Raw genomic sequence first — 16,134 nt, 5'->3', positions numbered from 1 at the left:
GTGCTGAATTTCTATGTTTCTGAATATGATGTATCTTTTCTAATTCTTTTAAATTGACATTAATTAGTTAGTGGAATTTACTCTTAACTTCATAGGAGAAGATGCATGCGGCATATCATATTCCTTGTGGCTCAAAATGTGCATGGAAGAAACAACTTTGTATTAATTTAGTTTGTGACACCAACAAAAACAGACAACATATGCATGTCCAATTCTTCAGTTATAGCATCGAGATCTCTGCAACGACCTTAGCTTTGTCGACCTCAAATTGTTGGTCCTCTAGTAAAACATGAGAAATTTATCTTAGGAGAATAACTTATTAAATTGTGACTATTGAAATAATTATAGTATAATTTTACCTTTATCTAGAGAGAAGTCTCCTAAAAACCTAATAAGCTTGCTTTTGTTGGCTGACAGTATGCTGACAATCTCAGGTGGCTTGTCTTGATTGGCGGCAAACAGCTGGTTTGCAGGCAAACAGATCTTTAGTTACTTCTCTAATTGAAGAAATATAAAGTTACGATGTTTCTGGAAAGATGGTTGATGCATGGATGCTATACTTTGAAGACATGAAAAGCCTCGACTTGAATAGCCTTGCTTTGTTCCTGGTTGATAGTGTAGAAAATGCAAATCAGAGCACAGCGTAAACATATTTCCATACATTAACATTTCTAGCTGGAGAACACACATAAGGGATGTAGCACACGCAGTTAACACACAACAAAAGAATAAACACTTACGATGAAGAAACGACATCTTACCCTTAGAAGGTTCATTAGAATTATGAGGTTCTCCTTTGAACTAACATAGCAAATCATCACTGGGGTGTTTGACTTATCCAAAAGAATGCCTCCCAGAAGCTGAAAGATGTAAAATGTGCATAGAACAAATCAACTAATACAAACAATCATCTAGAAATTAAGTGTTGTGGATGAGAGCATAACTAAAAGTCCACTCCAAGGGTTGCTAATACTTTATATTTAACAAGCTAAAAAATAAGCAAAAATTGACAATGCAAATTGATAAAAGCAGAGAAACGACATACTTGAGTAGCTTGCCTTCGGATGATATAGTTGGGAGATGATAGCAATTTTGAGTTAAATTCTGAAAAGAACTGATACATGGACGTCAATTAGAAATGATGAAGGTCCATAATTATATAACTTATTGTATAGAGAAGGCCTTACAATGTTTCAAAGAATCATTATGCTAATAACTGAATACAATTCCATACGTGCAGTGTCAATCCCAAAAAACAACACAGTGGTTTAGCTCATCAAGTTGTTAACTCTTTAATTTAATATTAATGATGCATGGACTACTATTGTTGTGCCCATATCGCTGAGAGGGCTTCAAATATGCAAATTACTAGTTATGGATGTCTCATTGTTATACACGTGTCTTGAGTTAATGCTGCATATTAAAGCGATCAGCTAGAAATATTTACCCAATCATAATTCCTGGAAAAGAACTCAGCAGCGCTTGATTTATGCCTTGTCAATAGTTCCTGTTGCAATTTAAACAGAGACCAATTGGTATCACTTAAGCATCATAGCAATATTTGATCTTTGAGTCTACTGTATTCTATTTCTATAGGGACGTGTTAATCTGTTTTACAGCAGTAAATTTCCAAAATTGAAAATGCAGAACAAGATAAATAGACAAATGCTAGATGCATTATATGAATTTACTTTGCAAACTTGTCGCCTTTTTCTACTTGACATGTACACCATATAGTCACCTTGTAAGTCCTGAAAGCATCTGATGCTATATTGAAGTCAGGAAGCTGTATGTAATCAAAGAACTTCTTCATGTGTTCTGAGTCTAATACATACCTAGAAATATTAAAAACTCTAAGTTAGACTTCATTAAATAAGAATAATCTACACCTATCAAGTAGACACCACTACTACAGAAAACGTTTTTAGGGGCGGGTAAAAGAGCATTTGTAGGGGCGGGCGCGATACCCGCCCCTATCTTGCGCAGCTACAAATCGAGTTTTCTAGTGCATTTTCAGGTGCGGATCAAGGCATCAGCCCCTCTATATATCTAGTAATTTGTTTTTTAGAAAAGAGGCTAAAACATTAAGATTGGGCCAAAATAATTACATAATTATGTTCTCTAACTAATGTAGCATAACTTTATCCAAAAATTTAAGGCAAATCATGGCTTAAATGGCAAATCCACCCAATGGAGATCTAGATCTAGCTAGAGATGTGAGAGCACAATTTAAGCCTTCAAATTAACCCAAAAGCTTAGAAAAAACATAGAATTAGCATTTACTTACCTCCTAGAGCCTCCAACTCCAAGGAAATCAAGTTTAAAACCCTCCCTCCCCTATTTTTGAATTCTTGTACTTTTGGACAACACCTCCCCCGAGAACACAGTATGATGTCGGGAGGAGGAGGAAGGCTGCGCCCAGATATTTATGGGCATTTTCAGGGGCGGGTGGCCTTATTAGTCACCCCTAGAAATCATTTTCAGGGGCGGCTGATAGCATCACCCACCCCTGAAAATGGGGCTCATTTTCAGGGGTGGCTGATCGCATGAGCTGCCCCCTGGAAATTACATCTTTAGGGGCAGGTGGTAGCATTACCCGCCCCTAAAGATTTGTTTCTAGCGGCGGGTAGTCTGCTACAGTACCCCACTCCTTTTGTAAGAGTGGGGTACATTTGAACCCGCCCCTGAAAAAAAATCGAGCGTTGCTACAAATCATTTCTGTAGTAGTGGACGTATTCATAAAAAAAAACTCAACCCGCCGGGGATAGACCACCCCGAAGGCTTTATGCTTAAGGTAGAAGGACTTTCTCACACAGGTCGAGAAAACCCCCGAACCCCTGTCCTATCCTTAGGCAGCGGCACCGCAACTCTGTGAGTGAGCCGGCCACATACCCTGTGCTTTGGCGTGAGACAGGCGATGGATTTCTGTTTGCCCGTAAGAAATGCACTGCACCACCATAAAGTCCGCCCCAAAGGGGTTCGAACCCCAGCCGACATGCAAGGGGTGCTACTGAGAGCACCTGACCACTCGGTCGGGCCTCCGTTCACAGAGAGTATTCATGAATGAAAATGATGATGTTTTGGATAAATAGAATAGATAATGGTACTAAAATAATATGTAGAATGTTATAATAATATCTTCAATATTTTAGCCACATTGAAATAAGATGATTTTGGTAAATAAGCTTGTAGGGACTGTTCTCTCTATTTAATTTTCAATGAGTGAACATTGGAAAATGAGGGTAATACCGAGCAACAACTTGGTGGCGTATGCAGTCCCTTAAAATCGTGCTATAATGTATTGCAATCTCCATGTTTTCATATCTACATACATATAGGTGGAAATGTTATAAGAATTATTTTGCTAATTCCAAATAATGAATAAGCATACAATGCCAAAGGTATGTCGAAATATCATATTCTGAAATGGAATATATAATTGGGGTCCTTGATTGTTTATCAAATATAGCGCACAATTTAGTGTAAGTTCACAAAAACAACTTGCAACGAGGGTATGAAACATGAAGAAAGTTTGGAATAAATATATCTATGTACTAACTGGCTAACTAACTGCTTACCCAAAGATTAGAATGTCCAAAAGGTCTTTGTTAGCTTCTAGGTAATCAGATGCAATAATCCTCGAATCTACCTTTTGCCTTTGTAAGTTTGCAATAACTTGAGTAACATCCTTTTGAGTCTACACTAGCAAAAGAATAGGAATATCATCTAAATTCGTGTGTATGATGATAAATAGCTGCAGAGATATGTCATGCTATTATGCATTGATCAAATTGGGTACAAAGTAATAAGCAAGTTATTCAGCAACGATAAACAAGGAATTCCTTGACATACTTCTAAGTCCAAATAGGGAATGCAAACAATTAGTAGACGCAGGGTGTTGGTATTGTCTTTGAAGAATTCCTTGGTCAAATTTGTGCAAGCTTCAGTGACAGGATCTGCATCACCATTGCCATATAGAATGCACTTCATCTCCCTTATGCTTTTTCTTAGATCTGTCATCTGCAGGGCAATGCAACTACAATTTAAAGCATAAGGTGTGGCTTCAAGTTTTAATAATATATGGTCTTACAAAATACGTGTAAGTAGAACAATCAAACAAACATATACTTTTTGTCCAAGGAATTACATATCATTTATGATGTAACACACTGAAACAAATTGCTTACAGCTTTCAATCATGCAAGAAAAAGTTGTTAATTGGGACAAGAAAAATCCACCATCCCAAGTGATCTACATTGCACTGATTCCGACATGCGTGACGGACATGATACATGTTCAATATGGGGTTCGCACTTTTCCAAAAAATAATGACACAGCGACACGGCAACATATATATACTCACAACACAACAAATCATTCAGGTACAGCAAACATACAACAAATAGAAAAAAAAGTGAAAATAGGAAGTTAGAGCATCTCTAGCAGACTACATATCCCTCTCCCCAATACCAGAAATCTGCCCTTTAGATAATAGATAATGGGAGGTGCTCCAGCAGACTACCAATCTCATCGCCAATACCAAAAAAAATTTGGCAATCGCCAAAACACACCTCCCTCTCCCTCAAATGTAGGAGGTTTCTCCCTCCACCCTATCCTTTGAGTAATCTTCTACAACAATTGCTACCAAAATTGTAAAAAGTATTATTGGTAATGGAGAGATAAAATATATAGGATATCAGAGATAATTAGTCTGCTGGAGATGCTCTTAAAAGAGAGAGTGGAATGGTCCAGCCCAAGGTCGAGCCCAATCCCTCCCTCCTTCCAACTTGCAGCCCACTAGAGCTTGGACCTCATTTTACTCACGCACACGAAACCACATCTGCTCCACACGACCGATTCCTCAACTGCTCCAACTCCACTCCTTCCTCCATGGCCGCCACCTCACTCCATCTAATCGATGGCACTCCACTCGACCATCTCCCACTCCCTCTGCCATGCGTCGGCCATCTCCAACCAAGCAACGGATGCCTCCTGCCGTCAGCTGCCCATGCGCAACGTCGGACAACATCCCTCCTGTCGTCCCCGTGCCAGATCTAGCTAACAACTACAGCTCTCCTGGTTGGGCTGTGGCCGCCCGCCTTCCAGCTCAGGCCGTGCCACCTCCCTTCTCTCAACCGCTTGGGAATGCATCGACGTGACGACGCCGTGTCCATGGAGTATCGTCAATTAAAGATGTTTATTTTTATAGTCTAATCTACCAATACTCTTCGGTACATGTCGATGGCGTGTCGGTATCGAACATGGTGTCGAACAACACGTCAGTCTGTTGTGTCTGTGCTACATAGCAACTGAATAATTCCCTTCACAGATGATAATCTTATTTGGGATGAGCATAATGACTAAGATAAAAAAATGTTGCTTATCAATCCAACTTATTCCTTTGTTATTTACCTAGTGAAAAGGGCGATCCTTAATGCTTAAACCTCGTGAAAATAAATTGTCTTTAATGTCCCTCCTATGCGTACGGCTAGTTTTCATCCATAGGCGCATGAGTTGAAACATTGCGTCGTTTCCCAAGGTATGAATTCACTACTAAGCAGTTAATAGGTGTTAGGCCCAAGAGGCAATAGTTGGGGATAGGCTCAAATAAGAATAACAATTTCGAAATTTTCAGATTTGGAAATAAGACTATCATTTTGAAATAAAACAATGGCAAATTGTTTCCATAGTAATATCAAATCTTGGGGCTCGACTTGTCATTTATTCGTATTACAAATCTAAAACACTGATTGAGTATTTGATCACCCCCACTCTTATTGATTTCATGATTACTTGTTTGAACATATGTAAAGATCATATATTTAATCTCAAAGTAGATGGTGTTTCAGTTAGCAGATGAAACAACAGGATAACAAGAAACAATTGCAATTTCTCCATTGTCATGAAAAATCGCATGAAAATGTGCCTCTTGGACAAGCGAGCCCAGGCAAACAAACACATACAAAGAGGAAAGATAGAATTACACTGAACAGAATACCTAGAACTCAATAAAGCAATGAAACCTACGCCACACACTAAAATGTTCATATAGAAAGGTAACATTTCAGCCCCTTCTAGGACTTGTTTAGGAGAAAATTTGATTGAACAGAAAAGAGAGACATAGGAACAACCGATGAAATGCCATACCACTTTTTGTTCACGCTTGGGGTCACGATTGTTGCTGTGAGCCTCTCGGTCTTGCAAAACATAACTAAGCAGGTCCCTTGAATGACACACCACCTCCACTGGGCACCTCACCTTTGATCGGAACAGCCACCATCCCCTCCTTCCTGACCCACTCCCCATCGCCGCTGCTGTAGTTGTGACAATGGTGGCAGCTGCACAAGGCCACAGGCACCCCATCATCTACTTGAATTAAACTTCCCTTCTTCGATTTTGGTCTCCGGTGAGGCCCTCGCCAAAGGCGATGTCAGCCCCACCAGACCTTCTCCATGCCTATGATCCACAGTAGTTTTCTGATTTCTTTTAATTCTTCACCTATCCATGTATGCATGCTCTGCGCTTACCTTTTTTTTATCACATCCGCACCTTGTCAAGGATCAAACCAAAATTAGGGGTGAGGGGAGGGAAATTTGACTACCTGGCTATTTTTTTGGGTTTGTTTGATTCTATTTTTATCATCATCCTATATCTGGTTTGTTTTTTCATATAATTTTGCATGCACATGTTCATATGTGGCCATTGAATAGCATGTGCTTTAATATTATATTTGTTACCGTCTACCTTTTTCCCATGCTTTGACTTCCTTCGCTTGTTTGTTTGACTAGGACAATTGCATGTTAGTTTAATCTCTTGAATAGAACTTGTACTTGCTAGTGTGTTTCTCCCTTGGCAAGATGATCATGTTAGTATGTTTTCCTACCTAAGGATTCTTTGTTAGTGTACTCTAGTGAATAGGTTTCAAATTTATAGATTGAGCAATACTAGTCTAGGTCAATGACAAGTTAGAAATTTGAAAAAGTCCCAATTCAACCCCTCCCCCTTTTTTGGGCCTCGATCCTTTCAATTGGTATCAGATCATAGGCTCTCTTTGATAGGCTTAAAATCCTAGAGATGGCCCCAGGGAGTAGTGGACCACCCAAGCTAGATGGGAGAAATTATAGCTATTGGAAAGCTCGCATGGCGGGTTACTTTGAAGCTCTTCATACCATCTGTTGGGAGGTCACCGAGAAACCTATTGTTGGTGCTTGGAATGAAGACTAAATCAAATATCATGCTAGAGCTAGGAATGCTTTGTTTGATACTCTTAGTGAGGAGATATTTGCTCGAGTGCATAGCAAGAAAACTACTCACGAAATTTGGAAAGAGCTTGAGACCATTCATGTTGGGTCTACAAGGCTTCGTGAGGAGAAGTATCAAGTGCTTAAGGAAAAACTCAATGATTTCAAAATGTTCCCCAACGAGTTAGTTGAACAAATGTATGCTAGATTGAATGTACTTGTTGAGAACATTAATGCTCTTGAAATTTCTCCTTTGTCTACTAGTGACATCATCCGGAAGGTCCTACATTCTCTACACAAGCCCAAGTACAATATTATCACCGCATTGGTTTATGAGAAGGATCTTGCAACACGTTAAAGTTGGTGAGGTCATTGGAAAAATTCGGTCTCATGAGATGTTTCTCATGGGTGAAGTTGATCCCCCAAATGCCAAGAAGGATCTTGTCCTTAAAGCTAAAAGTGATCACAATTTAAAGAAAAAGAACAAGTGCAAGGCTCCCTCACCAAGCTCTAGTGATGATGAAGCTAGTGAAGATTCAAGTGATGAGGATGGTGATGTTGAGCTTGCACTTCTCATGAGGAAGACCTCCAAGATGATGTCAAGATTGAACAAGAAAGGGTACAACTATGATCCAAAGAAGAACAAATTCTGTACCTGAAGAAGCAATGACAATGCCAAGAAAATGTGCTACAATTGTGGCAAATATGGGCATCTCTCTTATGATTGTCCCGAACCCTCAAAGCTCAACAAGAAGCAAGATGATGATGACAATCAAAACAAACACTCAAAGAAAAGTCATGAGAAGAAGGACTTCAATAAGAAAAGGTCTTTCAAGAGAAAAGAAGATAACAAGGCTTTTCTTGGTGAGTGGATCACCGATGGGGAATCCTCAAGTGATGATTCAAGTGATCATGAATCCAAGAAGAAGTTAGTGGGGATTGCCACACATGATGATGGTGATGATGAGCCACCTCTACCTCCACCACCCATGTGTCTCATGGCAAGAGGTAACTCTAAGGTGAGCGATGATGACAACTCCTCTAGTGATGAAAGTGAACATGATTTATCTCCTAATGAAGTGCAAACCATCCTAGATGAGTACCAACAAGTGATCAAGAAGTACAAATCTAAATACAAAGTTCTTGAAAATGAATATGCTAAGTTTAGGGCCTCAAATAATGAGTTGCTTATTAGACACAATGAGGTAGTAGAAACTCATGATACATGTATTGTTTCTAGCAAGCAACTTAGAGAGGAGCATAACAAGTTACTTCCTAAGCACAATGAATTGAATGTTAAACATGAGGAAGTAGTTGTGCTTAATAAGTCACTTACTTCATGCAACAAGAAGCTTAAGCTTGATTATGCCAACTTGAATAGGAAATATCAAGAACTTGACCTTGCCTTTGATGCTTTGGATGAAGAACTAAAAGAAACTCAAAAAGAAGTCATCAAAGTCAATGTATCTACTTCTTGTGATGATCTTGTGGAGTTGCCTCACCCTACTACTTGTCATCATACTTCTCCTTCTTGTTCAAAGACTAACCATGATAGGGAGAAACAACTTGAGGAGGAACTTGAAAGCATGACCAAGTGCATGTTCAATGTGACAAGGGGAGAATACTTGCATAAGGAGATTCTCATCCAGAATGCAAGGCACTTTGGGACAAATGGACTTGGATCATTTCCCAAGCCTCCGGAAAATTGTCCCAAGTCGCCAGAGCTCAAGGCATGCTTCAACAAGGAAGTTGGCTCATTTTGCCAACATTGTCGCATCACCGGGCATCATACAAGGGAGTGTCCAATTCCTACTCACCCACCTCCTACCTTGCCTCCTAACTACAAGTCTCAATTCAATGAACATCATTCTTGTTAAGCAAGCTTAAAAGTGGCAAGGTTGAGGCAAAGTTCATTGGCACTCAAATGAAGGGAAAGCTACCACACCAACTATGGGTTCCTAAAGCTTTAGTAACTCATGTCAAAGGACTCAAACTTTCTTGGGTTCCCAAACCTCAAAAGTGATTCATTTGTGTGTAGGTGAACTACAAAGCTGGTGGAAAGCATTGGGTGCTTGATACCGGCTATGTAAAGATGTTCACCTCACTAGATGAAGATGTGGGCGATCATGAACATGTCACCTTTGGTGATAACTCAAAAGGAAAACTGGTAGGTTTGGGTAAGGTAGCATACCAAGGATCTTTCTATCTCTAATGTGTTGCTTGTTGAGTCGGTTAGTTTCAATTTGTTATCTATTGCTCAACTTTGTGATTTAGGACTAATATGCGCCTTTAGTGATAGTGAGGTTGTAGTGACAAGTAAGGAGGACAAGAGCTTAATATTCAAAGGATTTCGACATGGTAACATTTACCTTAATGATTTCTCATCTAATGATACAAGCTTGGCAACATGTCTCTTCTCCAAGAACTCCATGGGTTGGCTTTGGCATCGCCGCATTGCTCATATTGGCATGAGCCAACTCAAGAAGGCCTTCAAACGAGGTATGGTGGTTGGTGTCAAAGATGTTACATTTGACAAAAATAAATTGTGTAGTGCATGTCAAGCCGGGAAGTAATTTGCATCATCACGTCCCATGAAGGCTTATTTGTCAACATCAAGAAGCTTGGAGCTACTACACATGGATCTCTTTGGGCCAACCATCTACAAAAGTCTTGGCGGTAATCTCTATTGTTTTGTAATTGTTGATGATTACTCTAGATATACTTGAACTTTCTTTTTAGAGGACAAGACCAAGACTATGGGGATCTTCAAGACCTTTGTCAAGCAAGCTCAAAATTAATTTGAGTCAAGTGTTGTGAAGGTCCGGAGTGACAATGGCACAGAGTTTAGAAACACTCAAGTTGAAGAGTTTTGCAATGACATTGGCATCAAGCATGAATTCTTATCAACTTACACACCCCAACAAAATGGAGTGGTGGAGAGGAAGAATAGGACCTTGATCACTCTTTCAAGAGCAATGTTAGATGATTATGGCATCTCACAAAGATTTTGGGCGGAAGCCATCAATACCGCATGTCATGCATCCAACCGGGTCTATCTTCACCGCTTCTTGAAGAAGACGCCCTATGAACTTCTCATTGGGAGGAAGCCCAACATCTCATACTTCCGGGTCTTCGGTTGCAAATGCTACATCTACAAGAAAAGGAAGCACCTAGGTAAATTTGAAAGTAGATGTGATGTTGGTTTTCTTGTTGGTTATTCATCAAACTCCAAAGCATATCGAGTATTCAATAATGCCACACGCATGATTAAAGAAACTTGTGATGTGGAGTTTGATGAGACTAATGGCTCCCAAGGGGAAGAATTTTCTTGTGATGATGTAGGTGATGAACCACTAAGAGAAGTCATAAATAACATAGCCACTGGGCAAGTCAAGCCAAAGGAGGAAGTTGAGGAGCTACCAAGTTCATCCACTCAAGTTGAATCCACTTCCAAGGATGACTCCAAGGTTGAAGAGAAGAGTACACCATCACATCACCATTATGAGTCATCCGATGAAGAAGATGGCGCTTCACATCCTCCTCATGACACCCAAGATGAACAAGTGGTTGAAGAACAACTTTCATTTGATGACACACACATCACAAGTGAACAAGCCCAAGCTCAAGCCCAAGATGTCGAACTACTAGAAGATTCATCGTCTCAATCACAAGAGAGGCTCACAAGAACTTTAAGGAATCATCCCATTGACTTGGTCATGGGTGACCCCTCCGGTGGAGTAAGAACTCGTAGATGTCAATATGCCTCTTTTTGTGAACATTACTCATTTGTTGCTTGCTTGGAACCCACAAATATAGATGAGGCTCTTGAGGACCCGGATTGGGTGATGGCCATGCAAGAAGAGCTCAACAACTTCACCCACAATGAAGTTTGGGTTCTTGAAGAACGTCCTCAAGAAAAGAATGTCATTGGTACTAAGTGGGTCTTCCGCAACAAACAAGATGAGCATGGTGTGGTGGTTCGCAACAAGGCAAGACTTGTGGCAAAGGGCTTTGCACAAGTTGAAGCGTTGGATTTTGGATGAAACATTTGCCCCCATTGCAAGACTTGAAGCCATTCGTATCCTTTTAGTGTACGCTTCACATCATAACATGAAACTCTTTCAAATGGATGTGAAGAGTGCGTTCTTAAATGGCTTTATAAATGAGTTGGTGTTTGTTGAATAACCTCCTGGGTTTGAGGATCCTAGATATCCTAATCATGTTTATAGGTTGCACAAGGTGCCTCTATGGGCTCAACCAAGCGCCAAGGGCTTGGTATGATTGCCTTCTTGACTTCCTCCTCAACAAGAGCTTCAAGATCGGGAGGGTGGATACAACTCTATTCACAAGAATCATCAATGAAGAGCTATTCGTATGTCAAATCTATGTTGATGATATCATTTTTGGTTCAACTAACACCATTGTTTGCAAAGAATTTGGAGAAATGATGGCTAGGTAATTCGAGATGTGCATGATCGGTGAGCTCAATTTCTTCCTTGGTTTTCAAATCAAGCAATTGAAGGAAGGGACATTCATCCATCAAGAAAAGTATACAAAGGATATTCTCAAGAAATTTAAGATGGATGATTGCAAGCCGATCAAGACTCCAATGCCAACTAATGGACATCTTGACTTGGATGTGGGAGGTAAATCGGTTGACCAAACTCTTTATCGTTCTATGATTTGGTCACTTCTTTACCTAACCGCATCTAGGCCCGATATCATGTTTAGCATATGCATGTGTGCCCGCTTTCAAGCTAATCCTAAGGAATCACACCTTAGTGCCGTTAAGCGGATCCTTAGATATCTCAAGCATACGCCTAGCATAGGCTTGTGGTACCCCAAAGGCGCTAGTTTTACACTCTTGGGATACTCGGATTCGGACTTTGCCGGATGTCGTGTGGATCGCAAGAGTACATCAGGGTGGGTGCCACTTGCTAGGGCGTTCCTTAGTCTCTTGGTCGTCAAAGAAACAAAATTCCGTGGCCTTGGCAACCGCGGAGGCGGAATACATTGCCGCCGGGGCTTGTTGTGCTCAAATCCTCTACATGAAGCAAAGCCTCTTGGACTATGGTGTAGTATTAGATAGGATCCCACTCCTTTGTGATAACGAAAGTGCCGTTAAAATTGCTAAAAACCCGGTTCAACACTCTCGCACCAAGCACATAGATATTCGCCATCACTTTCTAAGAGATCATGTGGCAAGGAATGATATACTACTTTGTGGTGTTTGTTCCGAAGATCAATTGGCGGATATCTTCACAAAACCTCTAGATGAGAGCACCTTTTGTAGGTTCCGAAGTGAGCTTAACATTCTAGATGCTTCTAACGTCATGTAATTGGCTTGTCATATAGTTGCATTTCATATGTACATATACTAGGGGCTTGTCTAACCTTGTCAAGATAGTGATGAATATGGGTCTTGCATGAGCCGGTAGTCTTGGTTTCGCTCATGGCATGAAGAATGGTTCATCATGAAGAAGCTTGCCAAGGGTTCAAACTTGACAAGATAGATTTCATTTCTTGCAATGCATTGTGCTTGTCATATAGAATGCATCCATGTTTAATTTCTTGCTTTGCATTGGCATTGCATCACGCTAGTAGCATCACAAGGGAGCAAATCACACTTCGAGAAAGATATTCAGGCTAAATATGATATATCAACTCTACAAGGGTGATAAGATCAATGTTGCGCTTTCATGCCTATTGAGCCACGTCCTATCGAAAAATAAGTTTCAATCTCGAAGTTCATAGGCAAAGTGACTCATACAATTGGTTTTTGTGTTTGAACCTCGCTTGGATCTTAATTTGCCTATGTTTATGTAAAAGCTTGCGAGCACCATAAGTATGAGTGTTTGAGGGGTGAGGTTGTCCCTCGTAAATGGTCCAAGTTGAGTGTTTATGGCTTTGGTTTTGGATATTTGAATCAGAAGTAGAGTTTGTAGTTCAGCAGAAAATTTTCTTAACCACCGGTTAAACCGCCGCCTTGTTTTCCCCTGCATCGGTTCAACCGGTGCTTAAGTCTTAGTAGGCATGGTTTCTGCAACCTTCTCTGGATCAAATACCGGCGTTTACACCGACGGCCACCGGTGCATCCGGTAGTTGGCGGAAGAACCGACTCTTCCTTGCGGTTCTTCCAGTGCTTATGCAAAGCATCTCTGGCCCCTGCAATGTCTCTGGACAATCCTCCGGCCAATGCACCGATGAACATCGGATGCGCCGATGCCCCAGTAGCAGATCTTCCAATGGCCCTCTGTTGACCAGTTTCAAAATCGTTCAAATCTAGTCAACCTTACTCCGATGGTTACACCGATTCTCAATTCTCTGCACCATCGGTTCTTCCGGTGTCACCTAGGGTTTGTGGGCCCACGCACTCAGTTTCCCTAATCCCACCCACGGGCCCGGCACGTCAGTTTCACAGGCCTTCTTTCTTCTCTCTAACGAACTGCCGCTTCCGCATCTTGATCCGCTCGCCGTGCCGCCGCCCGTACGCCACCGCTCCGAGCCTGCGCCCACGCTTCACGCCCTGTGCTGCCATTCCACGCCGCCGCTGCCACAGAAGCTCTACACTACCGCGCCCGTGCTCCACGCTCGTGCCTGCACTGCGCCCTGCACCCGCGCGCCGCCACCAACAACCTGCGCCGCCGCTCGCCGACGCCAACGGCCTCCTCCATGCACTCCTGATCCACTCCGCGCGAGCCACATCCACGCCGGAGCCGCGCTGTGCTCTGCCCTCACTCCTCCACCTTTTGGCTCGTGTGCCCTCAAGGCGTTCGACATTTTGCCTCAAAGAGATTCTCATCGATTTTTTTGAGGTTCCTTCTCTGATCCGCAAGGGTATGGTCTTTACACTTCTTGGCATGTGTAGTTCCTTCGATTCATCATCTTTCACACATGTTTGTATATAATATCCTTGCACACACACACTTTCGATTTTGACTTGATGAATCTCATCAGTGTGTTAGTGAGTTGTTATCCACTAGATGTTTACTCTTAGGCTCAGATCGTTCTATGCTGTGCTTAAGGACTTCTCATCTCTAGAACATATCTCGTATATTCATAAATCCTTGTCTCACTCTATTATCTTCTATCGAATCTCTATCACAGATGGCTGGAGATAAGAAGGGTAAGGGCAAGCAGGTGGTACAGCAGAGGAAGAAGCGAACTCGAGAGGATCGCAAGCGAGAGAGAGCAGAGGCAGTTGCAAATGCAGCAGATAGGCAGGGTTTCGCTTCAGATCAGGGATCCTCAGGCTTAGGGGGAACCACAGCAGCGGTTACATCGCTCAGGGCATACGCGTCAGCTAGAGACAGCTCAGACCTCACCTCAGACCCGCTCTGGACCACGGACTCGAGGTGGTGGTACTCACAGGGCAGCAGGCCGTGACAGTGACAGAGATGCAGCTGGTCAGGATAGTGATGCAGAGGAGGAGCCTCCACAGGTTGAGCTGCTTGATCTCCGTGGCATTCCAGGACCTAGGGTCAAGCGGTTGAGATATGTCACCCTGGAGACATGGTTTCCCGAGCAGAGGGACAGTTGGAGTTGACCGTCATTTTCACACTCTGCTCCAGGAGTCTTTTTACCATGCTTACTGCTAGATGGACATCAAGATCAGTGAGCACAAGATGCTCCACTGGGTCGCTCTTCGCGTGGCAGCAGGAGGGATTCCAGCGCTCCCTTTCTTCGAGAGATATGATGGACTACCTGCTCTACTCAATGAGAGGTCCAGATACATTCGAGAGTGGGTCTGAGTCTTCTACGCCACTCTGTTTATTGAGGAGGACCGGCAGTTTATAGATTTCATGTTCCGATAGAGGCACTATAGATTGTCTCGAGCACAATTGGTTACCCTGCTAGGAGTCCAGATTGCTGATGAGCCACACTTTCTCCACTACATGGCTTATGGGAACACTGTGCCCCCTCGTCGCCCCCACAAGACTCACGCCCCATCCGACGAGGAGGTCAGTGTGCTTTTCCAGCAGCCATTTCTGCCGGGCACTCCGAGGATCCCGGATAGACTCACTCCGTTGTCACACACCATCCATCTTGCTTTGAGGAAGAGTTTGTTGTTCAGGATCGGATACAATGAGGGGATCACAGCTCTATAGCAGTGGCTACTACTGCATATCATGACAAGTCGAGACTTTGACCATTGTCGACTTATTCATTTGCGAGCTAGAGGACATGATCATGGATGGGAAGACAGTTCACCGTCGCCATCCCTTTGCTCATTGGATCTACTAGATACTCTGCTCAGCTCAGTCAGAATGCTCATATGGATGAGCTGGTGCAGTCGAGGACGCACTTCATTTTTTACTCACCTACTACTCCTCGAGACAGACGTCGCGGCCCGAGAGGCCAGCGCAGAGCACAGCGGATTCTGGATGAGCGTGCCTTGGCTGAGGGCAGAGTTGTGGATGATCCGACAGCAGCTGAGGATGCTTCACTCGCAGCTGTAGAGGCCTAGCTCCCGCACTACTTGGCCACTGACTCTGAGGACTCTGTGGATGACGAGGACTACATACCCACTCTTACTGTCCCCCGAGGTGCTCACGATGATGAGGCAGGATCTTCTGGTGCAGCCCGAGCCCCTGCTCCTCCTGTTTCAGCAGCTCAAGTCACTCAGCCGGATTCACTAGCCACAATACTCTCTCGGCTCACTGACTAGTAGGACAGGTTTGCTACAGCTCAGCTAAGCATGCAAGCAGAGCAGGCTCGCCAGCGAGAGGCCCAGACACTTGTACTTGAGGGGATACGCCAGCAGCAGGAGGTCATGAGGATACAGCTCCAGCAGCAGTCCCAGATTCAGTAGCAGATGTTCACTTTCTTCTCGGGATGCTTTGGTCAGTTGTACCATCACACTGGGTTGCCAGAGCCACAGCTTCCTACACCC

At 42.7% G+C, this 16,134-nt stretch overlaps 1 protein-coding gene across 1 annotated transcript; it reads right to left on the bottom strand.

Annotated features, from left to right (window-relative positions):
• Nucleotides 1-220: 220 nt before the first annotated feature.
• Nucleotides 221-6,334, bottom strand: LOC120701452 (putative MO25-like protein At5g47540). The gene is made up of 11 exons (XM_039985488.1): nucleotides 6,151-6,334; nucleotides 3,853-4,020; nucleotides 3,579-3,697; nucleotides 3,250-3,324; nucleotides 1,742-1,835; nucleotides 1,448-1,507; nucleotides 1,046-1,114; nucleotides 762-860; nucleotides 561-605; nucleotides 360-462; nucleotides 221-279 (listed from the first exon to the last, which is right to left on the bottom strand). The coding sequence occupies exons 1-11, from the start codon at nucleotides 6,304-6,306 to the stop codon at nucleotides 221-223; spliced, it is 1,047 nt and encodes a 348-aa protein (XP_039841422.1). The 5' UTR covers nucleotides 6,307-6,334.
• Nucleotides 6,335-16,134: the final 9,800 nt, after the last annotated feature.

Source organism: Panicum virgatum, chromosome 3K (assembly GCF_016808335.1).
Source record: "Panicum virgatum strain AP13 chromosome 3K, P.virgatum_v5, whole genome shotgun sequence".
Lineage (NCBI taxonomy): Eukaryota > Viridiplantae > Streptophyta > Magnoliopsida > Poales > Poaceae > Panicum > Panicum virgatum.
The sequence above is the reverse complement of the archived record's forward strand: the minus strand, read 5'-3'. Positions and strand labels throughout refer to the sequence as shown.